Source organism: Procambarus clarkii, chromosome 47 (genome assembly GCF_040958095.1).
Source record: "Procambarus clarkii isolate CNS0578487 chromosome 47, FALCON_Pclarkii_2.0, whole genome shotgun sequence".
Taxonomy (NCBI): Eukaryota; Metazoa; Arthropoda; class Malacostraca; order Decapoda; family Cambaridae; genus Procambarus; species Procambarus clarkii.
The window spans coordinates 20,512,226-20,529,617 of record NC_091196.1 but is presented as its reverse complement, the minus strand read 5'-3'; the positions used below and the strand labels follow the sequence as shown (position 1 = coordinate 20,529,617).

At 42.7% G+C, this 17,392-nt stretch overlaps 3 protein-coding genes across 15 annotated transcripts in view; 2 read left to right on the top strand and 1 right to left on the bottom strand.

Moving 5' to 3' along the window:
• The first annotated feature begins 1,112 nt into the window (after positions 1–1,112).
• The window catches only part of LOC123762971 (uncharacterized), a 32,042-nt gene continuing 15,762 nt past the window's right edge, over positions 1,113–17,392 (top strand). For 3 of the 12 annotated variants that reach the window (XM_069302065.1, XM_069302063.1, XM_069302064.1), the window contains exon 1: positions 1,136–1,520. The gene's annotated coding sequence lies outside the window, so the exon portion shown is untranslated. Of the gene's footprint in view, positions 1,521–17,392 lie in introns of all 12 variants that reach the window. The other 9 variants (XR_011222268.1, XR_011222269.1, XR_011222270.1 and 6 more) reach the window with 7 other exon arrangements.
• On the top strand, positions 5,976–8,879 carry LOC123762973 (trypsin-1). The gene is made up of 3 exons (XM_045749844.2): positions 5,976–6,133; positions 6,719–6,942; positions 8,242–8,879. Exons 1-3 carry the CDS (start codon positions 6,088–6,090, stop codon positions 8,773–8,775), a joined length of 804 nt encoding a protein of 267 aa, XP_045605800.1. The 5' UTR covers positions 5,976–6,087; the 3' UTR covers positions 8,776–8,879.
• The window catches only part of LOC123762974 (fibroblast growth factor receptor substrate 3), an 11,104-nt gene continuing 5,502 nt past the window's right edge, over positions 11,791–17,392 (bottom strand). The window contains exons 3-6 of one of the 2 annotated variants that reach the window (XR_011222272.1): positions 17,073–17,311; positions 16,000–16,158; positions 14,174–14,573; positions 11,791–13,292 (exon numbers count right to left, since the gene is read on the bottom strand). Coding sequence is in view for 1 of the 2 variants with exons in the window: in XM_069302068.1 (XP_069158169.1) it covers positions 14,427–14,573; positions 16,000–16,158; positions 17,073–17,311 (545 nt within the window). In the remaining variant the exon portion in view is untranslated. Of the gene's footprint in view, positions 14,574–15,999; positions 16,159–17,072; positions 17,312–17,392 lie in introns of both variants that reach the window. The other variant, XM_069302068.1, reaches the window with a different exon arrangement.

The window sequence follows — 17,392 nt, the reverse complement described above, 5'->3', positions numbered from 1 at the left end:
GAAGATGGGAAATCATACAGTACTTCCAACCATTCCTTGACAGCTGTTACTAGACACTTCAATGAATCTAACTCTTATCACATGGATAACCTTATGTCCTGCTCTCATATCAAGTTTTAATGGTATTTACTGACCTTTGAGCTTTGCATCAATGTATAATATAGTTTTACTGGATTATCTCTTTGCCTTGATAATTTACAGTATTTAGTGAGTGCTGTAAACCTTTCAATGTTCCAATTACCAAAAGCTTTCAAGCATCTATCTTCTGGTAACTATAGATCCATCACTTTAACACAGCTGAATTTCTAGCTAATGAACTACAAACTTAAAATTTTTAATTAGTGCACAAAACTGGATACTTTTTTTATCTGCATATCTGGCAAATCTTTGGTTATGTTTATTAGTATCTACCAAAATGCTATGGAAAAATATATTGTTGTTATTTTGAACAGACACCACATAATTACAACTACTAGACATAGATTCTTCTGAGATTTTTGAAAAGGATCTAGGGCGTAATATACATGACAGCTTTTTAGATGTTATCGGTGATTTTAACCCTTAATCAACTCCTGTCATTCTCAAATGATAGATGCATGGCGCTTGTGTTACAAGTTATAGCCACGGTTTGCCAGTGCAGTGTTCGGGTCCAGCGCCTCAATAGTTAGCTAAACTGGAAGTATTTAATCAATTTCAGTCTGGCCTACAAGGAGACACAGGTAATTTCTGAATAGTTTTAATTATAATCTGGTGTAATTTTAGCACAGTAAAATGTAACTGGGTGTTAGAATAAAATATTAAGCATTCAAGGAGAATCTTCGAGGATATGCTTGAAAGCTTTTAAACGCCTCTCAGAGACTGGACCGTTGATAATTTAATTAGTGGTGGTGCTTCCATAGCAACTGAGTTACACCATTATGATGTACTAAAGTTGATGATCCTTGCCTGACCCACGAATAGAAAACGGGACGTCACGGATGATCAATTTTGCGAGCCGCAGTAGTTTTTAGTACATAAGTTTATGGCCTTATGGGATTTCTATGTCAAAATGTGATGTCCTATATGAAAGAACGGGTTGATAATAAATCACATTTTTACGTAAAAAAATCCCCAACGGCCAAAACATAACATACAGTACCATAAATCATACAGCAGCTCGCAAAGAAAGGTCACATTTTCTCTTATGAGTGAGTGGGTGGGTGGGATGGCGTGACCTGTGACAACCGTTGTATCAGGCCGTGGTGGCCGGTGGTGTGTTGTGTGCACAGTTCAAGGACCCTTCTGATACTCTCTCCACCCGTTATGGGGTCATTCCGGGTGGCGTGAGTTGCTGCCGCTCACTGCCTAATCTCAGCTACCGGGAAAAAAGTGCTTAATTGACATTAACTGTCGCTTATTGAGCAAGGATAATGGCCAGGAGGGTGAAGGAAAAATGGAACTTTTAACAAGTCAATGGCCGGCCGGCTATTTTGGTCCCGTCGAGGCCACAGGAGACGGCGCTCTTCTTCAGGAAAATTCAGGTAAATTTTGGAAGTAGTGCAAGTTGAATTTATTTAGTTATTTATATATACAAGAGTTCTTACATTCTTGTACAGCCACTAAACCTCAGGAACCTGTACACCTGTTGATTGACGGTTGAGAGGCGGGACCAAAGAGCCAGATCTCAACCCCCGCGAGCACAATTAAGTGAGAATTAGGTGAATACTAGCACGATAGCGTTGCGGGCAGGTCCTTAATCCTATGTCCCCCCCCCCCCCGGAATACGACCCGCTAAATTGTTTAACAAACCCATTTTAATCTACGATTATTGTAACTGTTTCACGGCACTTAGCTCTTACGACCGCTTGAGGTCATTGAGTTTATACTCATCAGTCATTGAGAGCAAGATGATTGTATAATAAGTGTTGACTACGGTCGCGAGGTTATATAAGGCTGATAGCGCAGATTAGAGGCTTTTTGTTTCAAAATGAATAAAATCGGGTAATAGCCTAGCTTGTCCCAGCCGCATAAGATAAGATGTTTATTCAGGTAAAGGTACATACATTGAAAACTAGTTACTAACATAATGTTGGATTGTATGTTGTACTACTGTTGTAATGTTGTTGTTAATGTCGGCTGTTACTACTACAGTAATGTACTACTGTTGTAATGTTGAAATTGTATGTACTAACATAATAGTACATACAATTTCTGAAGCCACAAATACGAACTGTGTTTCGGGCATATGTCATCACGCCATCAGGGACGAAATTCTAATTATTTTTAGGACTTTATCGACCATACTGATATCAGGGTTCGTCCTTGAAGACCGCGGAGGTGTAATTTAGGTCATAAAGAACAGGAAATAAAATAATTTATTTGTCAGAACTCTCAAATCAAGGTAACTCTGCTATTTGTCTAAAATTATAGAGATCCCGATTTAATCTTATATTCTGTACAATATTTTAATGTTCTCTTTCTGAAATACTAATACTGTATGTATTTGGGATATAGTATATTTAATCACATAGTTAATTTAAAGACTACCGTAATTATAGTATGGCTTAACTCGAATTTCAAGTTTTTAATCTCGATCTTTTTATAAGTGCACGTGAGCCTTTGAATGATAAATAAAAACATTCAAATTCCAATATGTTTTTTATATAAACTAGGTCTGTGGTTTAATAAAATTTTGGTTTATCGCGATTCAGTAAATGATAAAAATTGACCGTGATTCAAAATTCTTCGTACTCATCCTGTGAGCGGTAGTTTATTATGCACCCCATACTCATCCTGTGAGTGGTATTATGCACCCCATACTCATACTGTGAGAAAGTAGTTTGTGATGCACCATATACTCATCCTATGAGTTGTATTAAGCATCCCATACTCATCCTGTGAACGGTAGTATATTATGCATCCCATACACTTTGCCAAATATCCCCAGTTTGCAAACTGTAGGTAGTAACTAAGTGACTGTAACCTATCTACCGCTGCCCACTGGATGGGGGGCGGTATGCACGATAAACATATCAATTGTGACATTAGCTCTCCACATTTGTCAGTTGCTTAATTTAAAAACTGTACTTGAGGTCGATCTCGAACCCATTTATGATGTGACGACTTGTACTGAATTTTGTAACTAGCTCATCAAGATTGTAACTTGCTTAGCTAAATGAATTGTGGGGTTCAGGCCCTGAGCCCATTATGTGCCTCTGTAACCCTTTCCACTACCGCTCACAAGATGGGTATGAGGGGCATAATAATTGAACTAAACTACTACCACACTCTTCCTGTGAGCGGTAGTTTGTGACTCGTATACTCATCCTGTGTACGGTAATTTATTATGTACCCAAAAGTAACTTCAAACTCTACTAGGATGCTACGCTAGCCCCAAAGCGTTTGGTTTCCAGCCTTTGACGGACATTAATAGTATAGATTTTGTATACTATATGAGCGAATATGTCCAACGTTGGAGGCTAGATACTTGAAACTAGCCTCGTCCAACTTTGCAGGGAAAATGGTCTGTGGTACGGGACGAATGTAGGCTAGTGTAGGTCGGCCTAAGTTAAATATTTTACGAAATATCTGCCTGTAATCTCTCTCCTTCACCCCCCCCCCCCCCCCCATGCGATTTTATAAAGCCTGAAATTAAATATTGGATGTGTTTTCCGTAGATTTTTAAGTTTCGCTCGCTTTCATGAGTTAATAAAAACCTATGAACGGAATTCATTTTGGTTACACGTGAAGAAAGTGATGAGTGGTGTAGATGGGTTACAGTGATAAAGATGGTATATAGAGCGAGAGTAGTATGTAGTGAAGATGTAAGATAAGGAGAGAGGGAGATGGGGGGAGGGGAGGGTGCTGTAGGATGATGAGGGGAGAGCGGGAGAGGGGATGATGAGAAGAGAGGGGGGACAGGGGAATGGTGATGGGAGAAGGGACAAGGTGAAATGGGGGGGGAAGATGGAGGATGGGAGAGGGGAAGGGATAGATAGGTCGGTAGACTTATGGAACAGCCCCATGGAAAGCTTGAGTTACTCTTATATCGGATATAGTTTTCTGTAACATACAAAGCAAAGAATTATATCTCCAATGGTAGCATAATATTCATATTATTTTACTTGAGGACCATAAACACTAGTGGCCTCGACGAGGACATGAAGCCGATGGCTTGTTGAAGGTTCCCCCCCCCCACCCCACCCTCATTTGCCCTGATAACATAATTCCTGTTGTTAGGTATAGGAAATGTGTTCAACCATTTCTGTCCCGCCCTCCATCCTAGCCCGTTGGCAGGGTTGTTGGTCCTCTGTAGATAGTAACAAGCTGCGTACTCTCAAACGTAGTGTGTCCCCGTGGCTTTCCTCCTACCACCGTAACATCCTTGTTGAATGTCCTGACCTCCAGGACGAGCGTGTGTCTTGCTTTCCGACCGTCCCTCGCGGTCACTTGTCCCTCGATAGAATTCTAGGAGAATCCGATACTTTTGATATCGTTCGCCTTATGCGTTTCTGTTCTCGTATTGGCATTCTTGGTGATATTTAGCGCCCTCTGATTATTTCGCACTTTGATGGTGCTACATAGCCTTCCCGGTTTGGTGCCTTCTTTTGATAATTACTTACTTACTTACTTACTTAGTTTTACTTAGTTTTAAGCTGTAGTCATTAATGTTTTTCCTGCCCGAAACGCTTTGCGTAATAGTGGCTTTAGGCATTGTATGTACTAGCTCTATCTATAAAGCCAACAAACTTTGTAAATCTCTTTATGTATGTACCTTACCTAAATAAAGATTATTATTATTATTATTATTATTATTATTATTATTATTATTACTTACGTGTACGACATTAGAGATGCTTTAGTCACCCATAAGGCAATGCAGGCGTGGCATTCATGACGAGTACTAGAGAAAACGGCAGAGAGGAGTAACTATGGTGTTCCTGACTTCGCGAGTTCTCCTTATTAAAACTTACTTATTTACTTCAAATTAAAATTCAGCTAGACGAGAAATTGAGAAATAATGAAGGGACCTTTGGCGAGGCACCGGTTCCCTGTCCCCATCGAGGTTACTAGAAATGATGGGACAGAAAGCCTGTCACCTTTGGAGTGTATCCAGGTTCCCCCCCAAGGTCGAACTACTGAAAAATGGCTAACCAGTTCCGCTCGGGAATCGAACTCTAGGATCTCCGATTGTGGTTCGAGAACGATTAAGATCACTATACTACGAGACAATTGTTGAAAAACTGGTTTTCAAGACGAAAGTTGTATTGTTGTTCCATGACTATCTAACCGATCTTAACAGAACGACACATTTTGACGTATATTCAACCTAATTCCAAAAATCGTCGCACTAGATTGCGACGAATTGCGTCTCGCAAAATTGGCATTGTCCCGTTTTCTGTTTGGAGTTCTCTGGCAGGTTAGGATAAGAGCATTTTAGTACGACAGTTTTTTCTTTGACGTTGGGAATCGTTAGGAGGGCGGGCTGGACTATCAGAATTTGTCTGAGTATCGAGCCAGCTGTTTCCTGGATACTCAGATCAAATCATTTCCGAACTCTGATATTCTAGGGAAAGTGAGCATCGCGTGACGATAGTGAGAGAAGATGCTCAAAACCAGTACCATGTTGGGAGTCTCAGCCGACACAACCACACCCTGTAACACAAGGTGTAGCGATCCCCACACAACCATCCGCAACAACACACAAGGTGTAGTGACCACCACACTACAATCACAGACTCTCCTGGTGGATAACTTCACCTGTCGCCAAGCTGCCGGGAGGGAAAATCACAGCTGGGGACATTTCCCCGAGCAAGCTGGCATCGTTCCCATGACCCCGTGATAAATAACCGAAGATGCCAAATAAACCCACAGTGCTAATTTACGACAATTATGCTTTTACAACTCGAGTAACTCGTTTGCTTCAGAAACAAATTAGGACCATGCTATAGAGATTCCGCAAGAGTCAAGAGGTATGTACAGATGATGCGTAGGAATGAGTGCTACGGAGTGTGTGTGAGGAGGAGCGCCCAGTCCTCCCTGGAGCCCCGGTCTGTATATGACTAGCAACAGCCGAGGTTCACTCTCAGTAACCCACACACGGTCGTCATGCACACACTTGCGTTCGTCCTCCAACTGGCGGCAGCAGCCCTGGGTGAGAGGCTGCACACGACGCCCGAAAATGGGTGCCTTGTTTGGCCAACATAATATATATATATTAGCGAGCTTAGGTACCGTGCTGTTACCCTAATCCATATGATGGGCTACAGAAGCTAGGCGGGATGGGTATATGGGGTTTATAAGTTAAATTGTTCATCTAATATCCCCAACTTACAGAATGGTTTGTCATGCATGGGAGACGAATAGTCTACCTGGCCTACACTAGTCTAATTCTGGTACTGTATCACACAGGCGAATGTGTTTTGCTGCCCGTACATGTGGTTCTCAGCTCCGAACGGACCAAACCTCAATATTACTGCTTTGCACCATGCCTCATTTCTTGATTTAAAGTATTTAATTTAATTTTATTTTTAATAATAGAAATAGATATAGTTCGGTTTTGTGTTTGTTGTATGAAGCTTAAGCTACCTCATCTATCATCTTGTATGGGAGATGGTGTGTATATCACTGTAAACTAGAGTACCGTGGAGCAATCCGGGTTTTGTTTACAACTGCTAAGAGTGTCGTGACGTAAAGCAAGAATCCAACACTCATGATTATAGGTAAACTGTGTTTTCAGCGGTTCCTTCAGTCCGCGTGCGGCCTCGCCTACCCGACCGGCTAGGGGTGGTAGGCGGGACGGACGCGACCCCCGGGGAGCTGCCGTACCAGATCAGCCTCCAGGACCTCTCCTACGGGTTCGCTTACCACTTCTGCGGCGCCTCCATCAAGTCTGAGCTGTGGCTGCTGACGGCGGCTCACTGCGTCGATGAGATCGACCTCGATGCTCCTGACTACATCCAGGTCAGCTCCTCTATTGTCCCCTTCCCACAGGTGTTATATATAATAATAATTCGTTTTCTCGGGGACAGGAAGCCTGCATATATATACTTTAAAAGGCTTGTATGGAGGTCCTTTCAATGTTGAACTAATGACCCTCCCCCAGAATGTAACCCCCACAACAGTTGTTTAACTCCCGGGGTACCTGTTTACTGGTAGATGAACAGGTGTATTAGATGAAGTGTGCCCAACCATTTTAGTCCCGGCCGGGAATCGAACCCAGCATCTTCTGATTCCGAGTCGAGATGGAAGTTTATATAGCGGTAGGAGGCTCATGCTTCGTGCAGCTGCGAATGCCTGTTTTATCTTATATTAATAGAAAAAGATTGAGAAGAGTAGAGGCTCTCAGACCTTTAGATCGCCCATCTGACTGTGGGGTCAACCGTCAGGCCAAGAGGTCAACCGTCAAGTCAAAACTGTGTGGCCGTCCACGACAAGAGCACAAGCTAGCCAGGTCTGGGGCTGTGAGGACGTGTGGAGCACGCCACTGGGGTATGGCACCCTCAACCCTCTGTGTTTGATCACATCAACACATCCATACCGTGCTGCTGAGTGCCTTCAGTGCCACTGCACAAGTCACCGGCATTAAGAGGATACTTAATAGTGAACAAATGGCCTTTAAGTCAGGTCCGGGTGGCACCCTACTCACGGCCAGCCATCGCTAAGTGGACTTTCAGAGTTTGGTGTATCATTTGTGTTAATAACAGCTTTTTACCTCTGGTAATTTTAAGTGTAAACCTCTAAAAAGAAGAGATCCCTTGGTAAGGAATAATCAGCCTTAGGACATGAGAACACACTGACTGCTGTGCATAAGGTGGGCTCTCAGCCGCATCCCCCACCAGGACCTAACCTCCCCTTCTCCCCACCGGAGGGGGAAAATGCCCCCATCAACCACAGCAGAGTATGTTGGGGGGGAGGGGGGTTACCTTGCCAGCCTTGGACAAAATATGACCCAGTTCCCATCACGGTAGGCATCCAGTGTGTATATATTATATAATGCGTGGTGACCTCATGCCATCTCATACTGCCTTAGTTTTTTCTCGTAATTTATGTACTTATCCATATACTCATCCTTGTACTATATTCTTATCCATATCCTCATCCTTATCCTCATACATACATACGCCCCCTTCTTATCCTCACTAATACTACTAACACCACCGCCACACTGGGCACCAATGGAACACACCTCACCACCCGACAACACAACCAGTGCCGCAACTCTGGCAACAATCAGCGACTCATAAACCAGGACTGTTGCAGGCTGTTGCCGGAGACGTTAACCAGGTGATCAACGAGGGAACAGAACAAGAGATAGCCCTCGCTAAGATTATCATCCACGAGGACTACGACGGCTTCACCATCGTCAACGACATAGCCCTTCTGCAGCTCTCAAGTCCTCTTGAACTGACCTCGTATGTGAAGCCTATCGCCTTGCCTCCCGCCGAGCACACCTCCACAGGGATGTGCGTCGTGTCGGGCTTCGGCGCCACGACGGAAGGCGGAGATCCCTCTGACACCCTGCAGAAGGTCTCTCTTCCAGTGTGGTCCGACAGCGATTGTCAGTTTGCCTACGAAGGTGAGATCGAGGAGGGCATGTTCTGCGCCGGTCTGAAGGAAGGGGGCCACGACGCCTGTGGGGGTGACTCCGGCGGTCCCCTGGCGTGTGACGACCTGGATACGAGGTACCTGGCTGGTATCGTGTCCTGGGGGTTCGGTTGTGGGAGGCCAGACTTCCCAGGAGTGTACACTAAGGTCTCCCACTACATCGACTGGATCAACAGCATCTCTTCGTGAGAGGATCGCTACGACTATAGATCAACAGGTTAGGCTGTGCTTAATAATATACATTATGAATGACGTGTGTACATTTATTTTCAAAAATAAATCCTGATTCTGTCTATCGGAGTCTCACTGAACCAGCCTACCAGTGTACTGATCTGTATATGGTAGTATTCTGTAGAGTATACTGATCCGTCACTAAACTGAAAAAAATGCCTTGACACCCCACTGAGGGACTGCTCTTGCCTCTTAAGAGGCTTGTAGCGCAGTAGTCTGTGCAGTCAGGTCACATCCGAAAGGTCCCGTGTTCGATTCCTTTAGCAGGACGATGTTTCCTTTTACCTGATGTTCCCGTTCACCTATCAGTAAATAGGAACCTTGGAGTTAGGCAACTATTGTTGGTTGCATCCTGGGGACGTCAGTAATTGGCCTAATGGGAGAGAAGGATTTTGATAAACTTAAGAGGCATCCTGTCCCCGGACATGGAAAACAAATAATGAGGCTAGAGTTCTTTAAACTGCCTGAACTCTCGGGGATTACATCTTAAGGAATGATCCTTCTCAATCTGCCCATTGTGAGAAACTGTTTGTTCCTAGTAATGACAGGTGCCTCAGGTAAGGCGACATAAGGTTGTAAGTTGTTTGGCTAGTGTCTTCTGTGTGGTGAGAACAGCAACTGACACACAATTACCCAGTGATTATATTTATGAACCACACACAGCCATTTGGGTTTCGGGTTATTCATGCCCGTGCCACCTCTTGGGTGGCTTAATCTTCAGTAATCAATCAATCAATCAACCATTTGGGCTCGTCGGTACAGCGATGGTCTCGCTTCTTACAGGTCTGCGTTCTATCCCAATTGGTCCAAGTGGTTGGGCACTGTTCTTTCACTGTCTTGCTTCGTAGCCTTCCCTGCTTGGTACCTTCTTTTGATAATTACTTGCTTTACTGCTTTATTCCGTCCTTATGTCCCAGCTCCTCGTATCCCTTCCAGGTGCTATGCAGTTATACTGGTGCTCTGTTTAAGAGGTTTTGACGCAGAAAGATAGCTTGTTTCTGAGCACCCAGATACTGAAGTGTTCATTATGTTCACTGGTGTGTTACTGTAGTGTATGCTCTATTTACAATATATTTATTCCAGTTAATGTGGGCACATTGTAGGGTGCATTTTCACATGTAAAGTAGGTGCAGTAATTCATTGGAAAGTCAAGCTCAGTTACGCTACTATTCTCTCTCTATATATTTGGCTGCTGTTGTGTACAGAACAGAACAACACTTCCTAATACTGTTATAGACTTAAAATTAAATAAATTGAAATAAACTACGATTGTTACTATACGATTGTTTACTACTACGATTCTTTATTACTATAAATTGAAAACTACGTCTTGGCATCCCAATTTAAGACTATTCTTTGTTCATAATCACTGTCAAGTTAAGACTGTATTCCTATTCAAATGTATTGGTACTTTTCATACAAAAAAGTCTGTTTACATTAGTGATTAGTTAGATAAACGAATTTAGATAATTTGAAGCTAATAGATGCGTTTGGGGAGAATTCACTCATAAGCAATATATCCGTATTATTTACGGTCTGCGCAGCAACTAGAACCGTACATGACTAACGTGTTAACATGAGTGACGGACCGGTCGGTAAAAAGAATGGGAGTGGGGAAATACGCCATTTTCCCTGAGCGACCCTGGAAGATACGGTGTGGCAGCCTCGCTCTCGTTTCTCACGACTCAAGATAAAGGGGTTCCCAGCGCCAGGTACGTCTGAGCCCACCGACTCTTCCCTAACTCCACCTCTGAGCCCACAAACCCTTTCCGAAATGAGCATCTGAACAACAGTCTCTTCCCCCCCTAACTCCAGCCCAATTTGCTCCGCGTTTCAAGCTGTTTTCGCTGCCTTGGTATAAGCAAGTCCCAGCTGTGTCTGGGTACAAGTGACAGGATGAACAACCCAGCGGGTTTTCTTCCTTTGTACATGCTGCTATGGCGGTGTGTCCACTCACAAGATGAGTGGCGCTGCCCAATAAACTCGCCCCTCGGGGCAAAATTAACAAAAAAAATTGGTATCGAATATTTAGTCAATGAAAACTGTGCATGAACAGTGACGAGGCACTGAGCCTAAGTCTAGACGATGACGAGGCACTGGGCCTAAGTCTAGACGATGACGAGGCACTGGGCCTAAGTCTAGACGATGACGAGGCACTGGGCCTAAGTCTAGACGATGACGAGGCACTGGGCCTAAGTCTAGACGATGACGAGGCACTGGGCCTAAGTCTAGACGATGACGAGGCACTGGACCTAAGTCTAGACGATGACGAGGCACTGGGCCTAAGTCTAGACGATGACGAGGCACTGAGCCTAAGTCTAGACGATGACGAGGCACTGGGCCTAAGTCTAGACGATGACGAGGCACTGGGCCTAAGTCTAGACGATGACGAGGCACTGAGCCTAAGTCTAGACGATGATGAGGCCTAGTCTGGATCATGACGAATCACTTGGGACCATGACTAGGCAAAGACAGAACGCGTAGGGCCACGGGTTGCAATTTAGTTTGTTGCTAGACACTAAGGGCGCCATAACTAGACCCCAGAATTTGGGCCTCGCTGAAGGGGGTGGGAGTGAGTATATATTGATAAGGCTCTCTCACCTGCAGGGTCCCACACACCAGGAGAAAACTCGTGTTAACTGAGCACCAAGGTTAAGGTACTCTGGTAACTTTAACCAGGTTACATCGTCCAGTTATAATAGAGGGTTAACAAGGTTACAGTAGCAGGTGGATATGCCCGGGCAACATGTTGGAAGACCATGTGCTGGTAGAGGGCACATAGTTTCTCATGAGGCTATACCCGAGTTAGCGTCATGAGGCTATACCCGAGTTAGCGTCATGAGGCTATACCCGAGTTAGCGTCATGAGGCTATACCCGAGTTGGCATCTGCAGCAGTGCTGTTGAGTTTGACGCTGCTGACGGAGGCAGATCTGACTCAGGGCGGTAGTGGAAAGGGTTATAGAGGCACATAATGGGCTCAGGGACTGAACCCCACAATTTATTTAGCTAAGCAAGTTAGTCTTGATGAACTAATTACAACATTCAATGCACATCGTCAAATCAACAATGGGTTCGAGAACGACCACAAATACAGTTTCTAAATTAAATAACTGACATATGTGGAGAGCTAGTGTCACAATTTGTTTATTCTACACACCGCTCCCCTCCCCCCCATCCATTGGGCAATGGTGGATAGGTTACAATCACTTAGTTACTACCTATAGTTAGCAGAAGGAGCAATTAAGGATGATAAAGAGTTGCTTATAATTAATGAATCAAGTTTGGAGACTTGTACACGTTTCAGTGCAAGAAGCAAGACAAATAGTTCGGTAACATCACATTGCTCCAAATACATTAACTCTGACACACATGGAATATGAACACTGACAGGTGGACCCCGCTCCACAGTGCATATACACTGAGAGATTACTTTAGCCCTGGATTATGTTCAGGATTACAGTATACTGCTAGATACAGCCTTTAGACCCTAAGTCCAACACCAAGCCAGAACTCAGGCACAGGAGTAAATACATTATATTTTTAGAATGACTAAAGTCAAGATATAAAAGTATTATAATTTTTACCACTGAATCTCTTCAGATACATGTAAATATATTAAAAAGTAAATTTGTTAGATATAAATTACTTCTACTGAATCTGTAATTATCATTTAAAAAAAATCAAGGTGGTAATAAATTATTTTATCAATGCTTCATATAATTCTTCCAACAATTGATGTTAAGCTAGTTGGATTGTAATTATAAACCAAGCAGAGATCTGTCATCAATTTTAAAAACTGACACTACATTAGCAACCCTCAATACTGCTGTTAATTTTTTTATTAAAATTGATTTCTTAATGGTCTGCCAAAATCTTCATCACATTATTTTGACAAATGATAAACAATAATTTACCTAGTCATTAACATTTGATCCAAGATCCCTACATAAAATACACACATCGTGAGCTTCCTGTAGTGTGTTTATAAAGGCTTTGTTAGTACTGAAAGTTGCTCACCTACCAACCCTTACATCAGTATCATCGCTGTCTATTGCCCACCCTTGTTGGTTCACATAAAAAATTTTACAGTAGCAGGAGTGGACTCTTAAATACAAAAGGTTCCCGTAATATTAACCCAATATTTTCCTCCTCCTATCAGACGTCTTCTGACAGGCTGACAACCTTTAGCTCTTCCAGTGCACGCTAATATTTCTATCATCCAACACACTAACCTCTAAGAAAGAATACCAACAGGTCTTAGTACTGAATCTGCTTGCAGATGCCAATACCAAGGCTCAGCTGTTCTGTCTCTTCTCACTAATTACTTGTTACTATCCTGAAATATATTTGTGGAATATGTACATTGTTTATAGTTACTGTGGGTATCATTGTCCATCTGCCTGGATGTTGTAAAGAGATTATTCGACTATCTGAGGTCACTCTGATCCCAACATTTTAAAGAGACAATTTGACGCTGGCGGCGTACTGAAAAAACTTCCCCTTTGTGCTTTCGGCGTTTCGAGCGCCTAAGCGGTAAGACCGAAAAGTGTATACTCTTTTGACTGTCGTGACACTAATTGTAAGCGTACGTATTTAAATTTGGTATCACTGTGTTCGCAATAGAATTGTCTATAAGAACATACCTATAAAATGCCGCCAAAGCATAAGGCATATCAACACCAAATAAAAAACTATTGAGATCACTAGCCGAGAGCGCCAAACGGCAACAAAATGTTTCCACTCTCTTCATGGTTGTGAAGCCCACAGTTGTGCTACAGCGTTAATTTTGGTATCACTGAAATCGCAATAAAATTCTCTACACGGACATATGCATATGAATATAGAATCAATGTCGCAGCCCACCCACAACAGTGTGGGAAGTGGCCAGTGTTACCCGCGGCGGCATATCGGAGAAACCCGCATTGAAAAGTGTATATTCAATTTACTGTCCTGACATTATTTTTCGATGTACGTATTTTATTTTTGTACCAATGCGTTCGCAATAGAATGTTCTAGAAGAACATAAGTATAAAAGGTCACATAAGGATGCATTCGACCGGCAACATATATAAAAACTACGTCGATTATACTCGTCGCGTCAATAATACAATTGTTTTACCACGATGATTCACTGCCACGCCGTTCTCCTAAATAAGCTGTTCGGCTATTAGAGAAAATGCAAATTTCATGGCAAACATTTGTAAACTATTCCCAAGTAGATCGGATAGTAAATGGAATTTATACAAATATTTTTTCTTTTGACTCGTGAGCGCGGCACGCCAGCCTACTCAAGAGAAAAATAGCTGACGCGCTCAATAGTCACCTAAGCGTAAAAAGTGATATTATTAAAGAGACAGTAGAAAAGTCTTGTATACGAAGTGGAAGTATTAGAGCACGCTCCGTACACAGGTTGAACTATATGACAAAACCGTCGTGGGTTAGCGAGTGATTGTACTGATCCTAGGGAGGTAGGGGGTGATCACACAATCGATTACTAGTTACAGAGGCGCAATTCGGAATCAGATTACCATATAAAGAAATCCTCACACACAAACAACGACTGCAAAGGCCTCACCCCTGCTTTCGCAACATTATTGATCATCGCGTGTTATGTTTCTAGGAGGTCTGGCTGAGATATGCGGCTGGGCCGGATGAGGTCTGGCTGAGAGATGTGGCTGGGTTTTGTGAGGTCTGGTTGAGAGGTCCAGTTAGGTCTTTTAAATTCCGCCTGAGATGTACTGGAGACGACACCAATCTGAAAAACGCATATTGCATATTTGTTAGTGGAAAAAAGGTCTTCGCCAGGTAGATACTAAACAGCAATCTTTATCTCAAGCGGACCGGCCCGAGGCTTAGTCAATGCATAAATATAATGAAAAGAATCATCTTATTTAGATTTCAACGATAATTTTGCCCTTCGCCAGTCCGCAGACGAAAGCTTCTTCTGCTGTACAATACTTTTACAAGTGACATGTAAGTTGGATACAATGAATTACCTTAAGGTACTGGATTACGTTGATTACGGTGTCAAGGAATTTCAAGCAGACTTGGAAATCCCGTATGCAATTACGTAATATATGAATTGACATTATTCAGATTCAGATTCAGATGTTTATTCAGGTAAGGTATATACATACAAGTGATGTTAAATTAATGGATTGATATATAGATAGAGCTAGTACATACAATGCCTAAAGCCACTATTACGCAATGCGTTTCGGGCAAGAAAAACATTAATATCTAGAACTTAATACTAATTGAGCATAAAGAATAAAAGATGTTGAGAACAAATACAAATAAAGATAAAAAAAAGGGGGAACATGACTGAAAAAGCAGCACAAATACAATAGGTTGACAAACAGTGTTGATTAAAAAAAAAGAAAAAAAAAGAAAATAACAGACATGGGTTGACAATAGAGGAGTGAGGTAGATTACAGGGAATTTATTAGGTAGTGTTTAGTTTTTATCTTAAACTGGTTGAGAGAGGTACAGTCTTTAACATGGTTGGGAAGGTCATTCCACATTCTGGGCCCCTTGATTTGCAGAGCATTTCTAGTTTGATTAAGACGTACTCTAGGAATATCAAAACTGTATTTATTTCTGGTGTGGTGCTCATGGGTTCTGTTACAACCTTCTATGAAGCTTTTAAGATCAGGATTGGCATTATAGTTTAGCGTTTTATATATGTATAATACGCATGAGAGAATGTGCAGTGACTTAATATCTAACATATTAAGAGATTTGAGTAGGGGTACCGAGTGATGTCTGGGGCCAGAGTTGGATATTGTTCTAATAGCGGCTTTGTGTTGGGTAATTAGAGGACGTAAGTGATTTTGGGTAGTAGAACCCCAAGCACAAATACCATAGTTGAGATAAGGATAGATAAGGGAGTAATAGAGAGTCACCAGAGCAGGGCGTGGTACATAATATCTGATCTTAGAAAGAATGCCCACAGTTTTTGAAACTTTTTTTGATATATTTAGAATGTGTCCCTGGTTATAATATGCTTGAATATGCTTAAATGCTTGATTATAATCAAGCATGACGTCGCGGACGGCTCTTGCACGCTGGTACGCTGCCAGTACGCGCAGCACTGGCAGCGTATCAGTATATGACTGGATACCATTAAACTGGATGCGTCTAATTGTTCTGATATGTGGTAAACAGACACGGGCACTGACCTGGCTCCGAGGGGCTCGCCTCAGAGTGGACCTGTCTTGCTCCTCCTCGCGACTCGTGATCGTCTGGATGATCTGATCTGGGGACAGCCCTCGCTGGCACAGGAGGTCAAACTGGTAGAAGCTCTTATACTGCATGATTTGTAAATATATACGTTTACCCTGAGAGAAATTGAAATAAGTTTATTTAGGTAAAATACACACAAAGGGATGAGGTAGCTCAAGCTATTCTCACCCCGTTCAGTACATCGTGTTAATACATGCATACATACCTGAGAGAGAAACACTCGTTACTGGCAATAATAATTCCTGTTGTAGGAAGCCTGTACTTAGGTCTAATCGACGTCTCCCTAGCCCCAGGATGCAACCCACAACAGGTGCCTAACTCCATGGTAATATTTACTGCTGGGTGAACAAAGGCATCGGGTGAAAGGAAACAAAACCTAACCATTTTTGTCTTACTCGGGGATTAAACCTAGTACCCTCGATTGAGAGTAGAATATGTAGACTACTGTCTTATAGGACCCCTGAAAGCCTTGATATCATACGAGTCGAATGCTGCAAGTTAAACATCTAAACCTCTCTCTCTTCCTGAGTTTAAAAAAGCAATTTGTATTTGACTTTCCCATTTGGAAAATAATAATAATGCCGTGACACTTGTTTACTGACTAGTAAAAATACTTTAGTTCTGAACATAGTGCAGGACTAAAGCTCTTAAGTGTACATACACCGAGAGCAGTATTTTACCTCAATAAACTTATTTCAATTTCAATTTCAATTACACCGAGAAGCAGGGATACAACTCTCAAGTGTATATAGATCCCTTCACATTGAAGAATTGAGTCATATGGGTATATATAATGTCAGACGACAACGTGTACATCTTAACCCATGGAGTGCGCAATTCTCTCAGCTCTGGTCCATCACTGTGTGCTTGAGGAGAAGGAACAAACTTGTAACTGGCAACAGATACAGTGGACACCTACGGGCTCACCATAGCCCGTGCTACTTGGAATATTTTGTTCCGAGTAGCTGAATCTAAAACAACAACAACAGTGGACGCCCACCTCGCTTACCTTGTTAGTGAGAAAAGTAAACAGTCCCTCTCCTGTGGCTGCCCTGCGACCGGCCTCAAAATGGAAGTTGCTGGTGGAGTAGCCGAACCTCCTGATGCTTGATAAGCTCCACTCGCACAGCCTGTAGCCGTTGACGACCAGAGTGATGCTGCTGGGCTTGACCAGAAGGGTTCCCTCGCCTCTCAAGCCCAAGCGCTGCCGAGTCTCGGGGTTCAGAATCACAGGGAACTGCCACTCCTCTGCAATAGCAGAATAAAGGAAGATGGAGACCTAGACGACGTAGCTCCGATTTACATCCACCAAAACTCGTTCATATATAA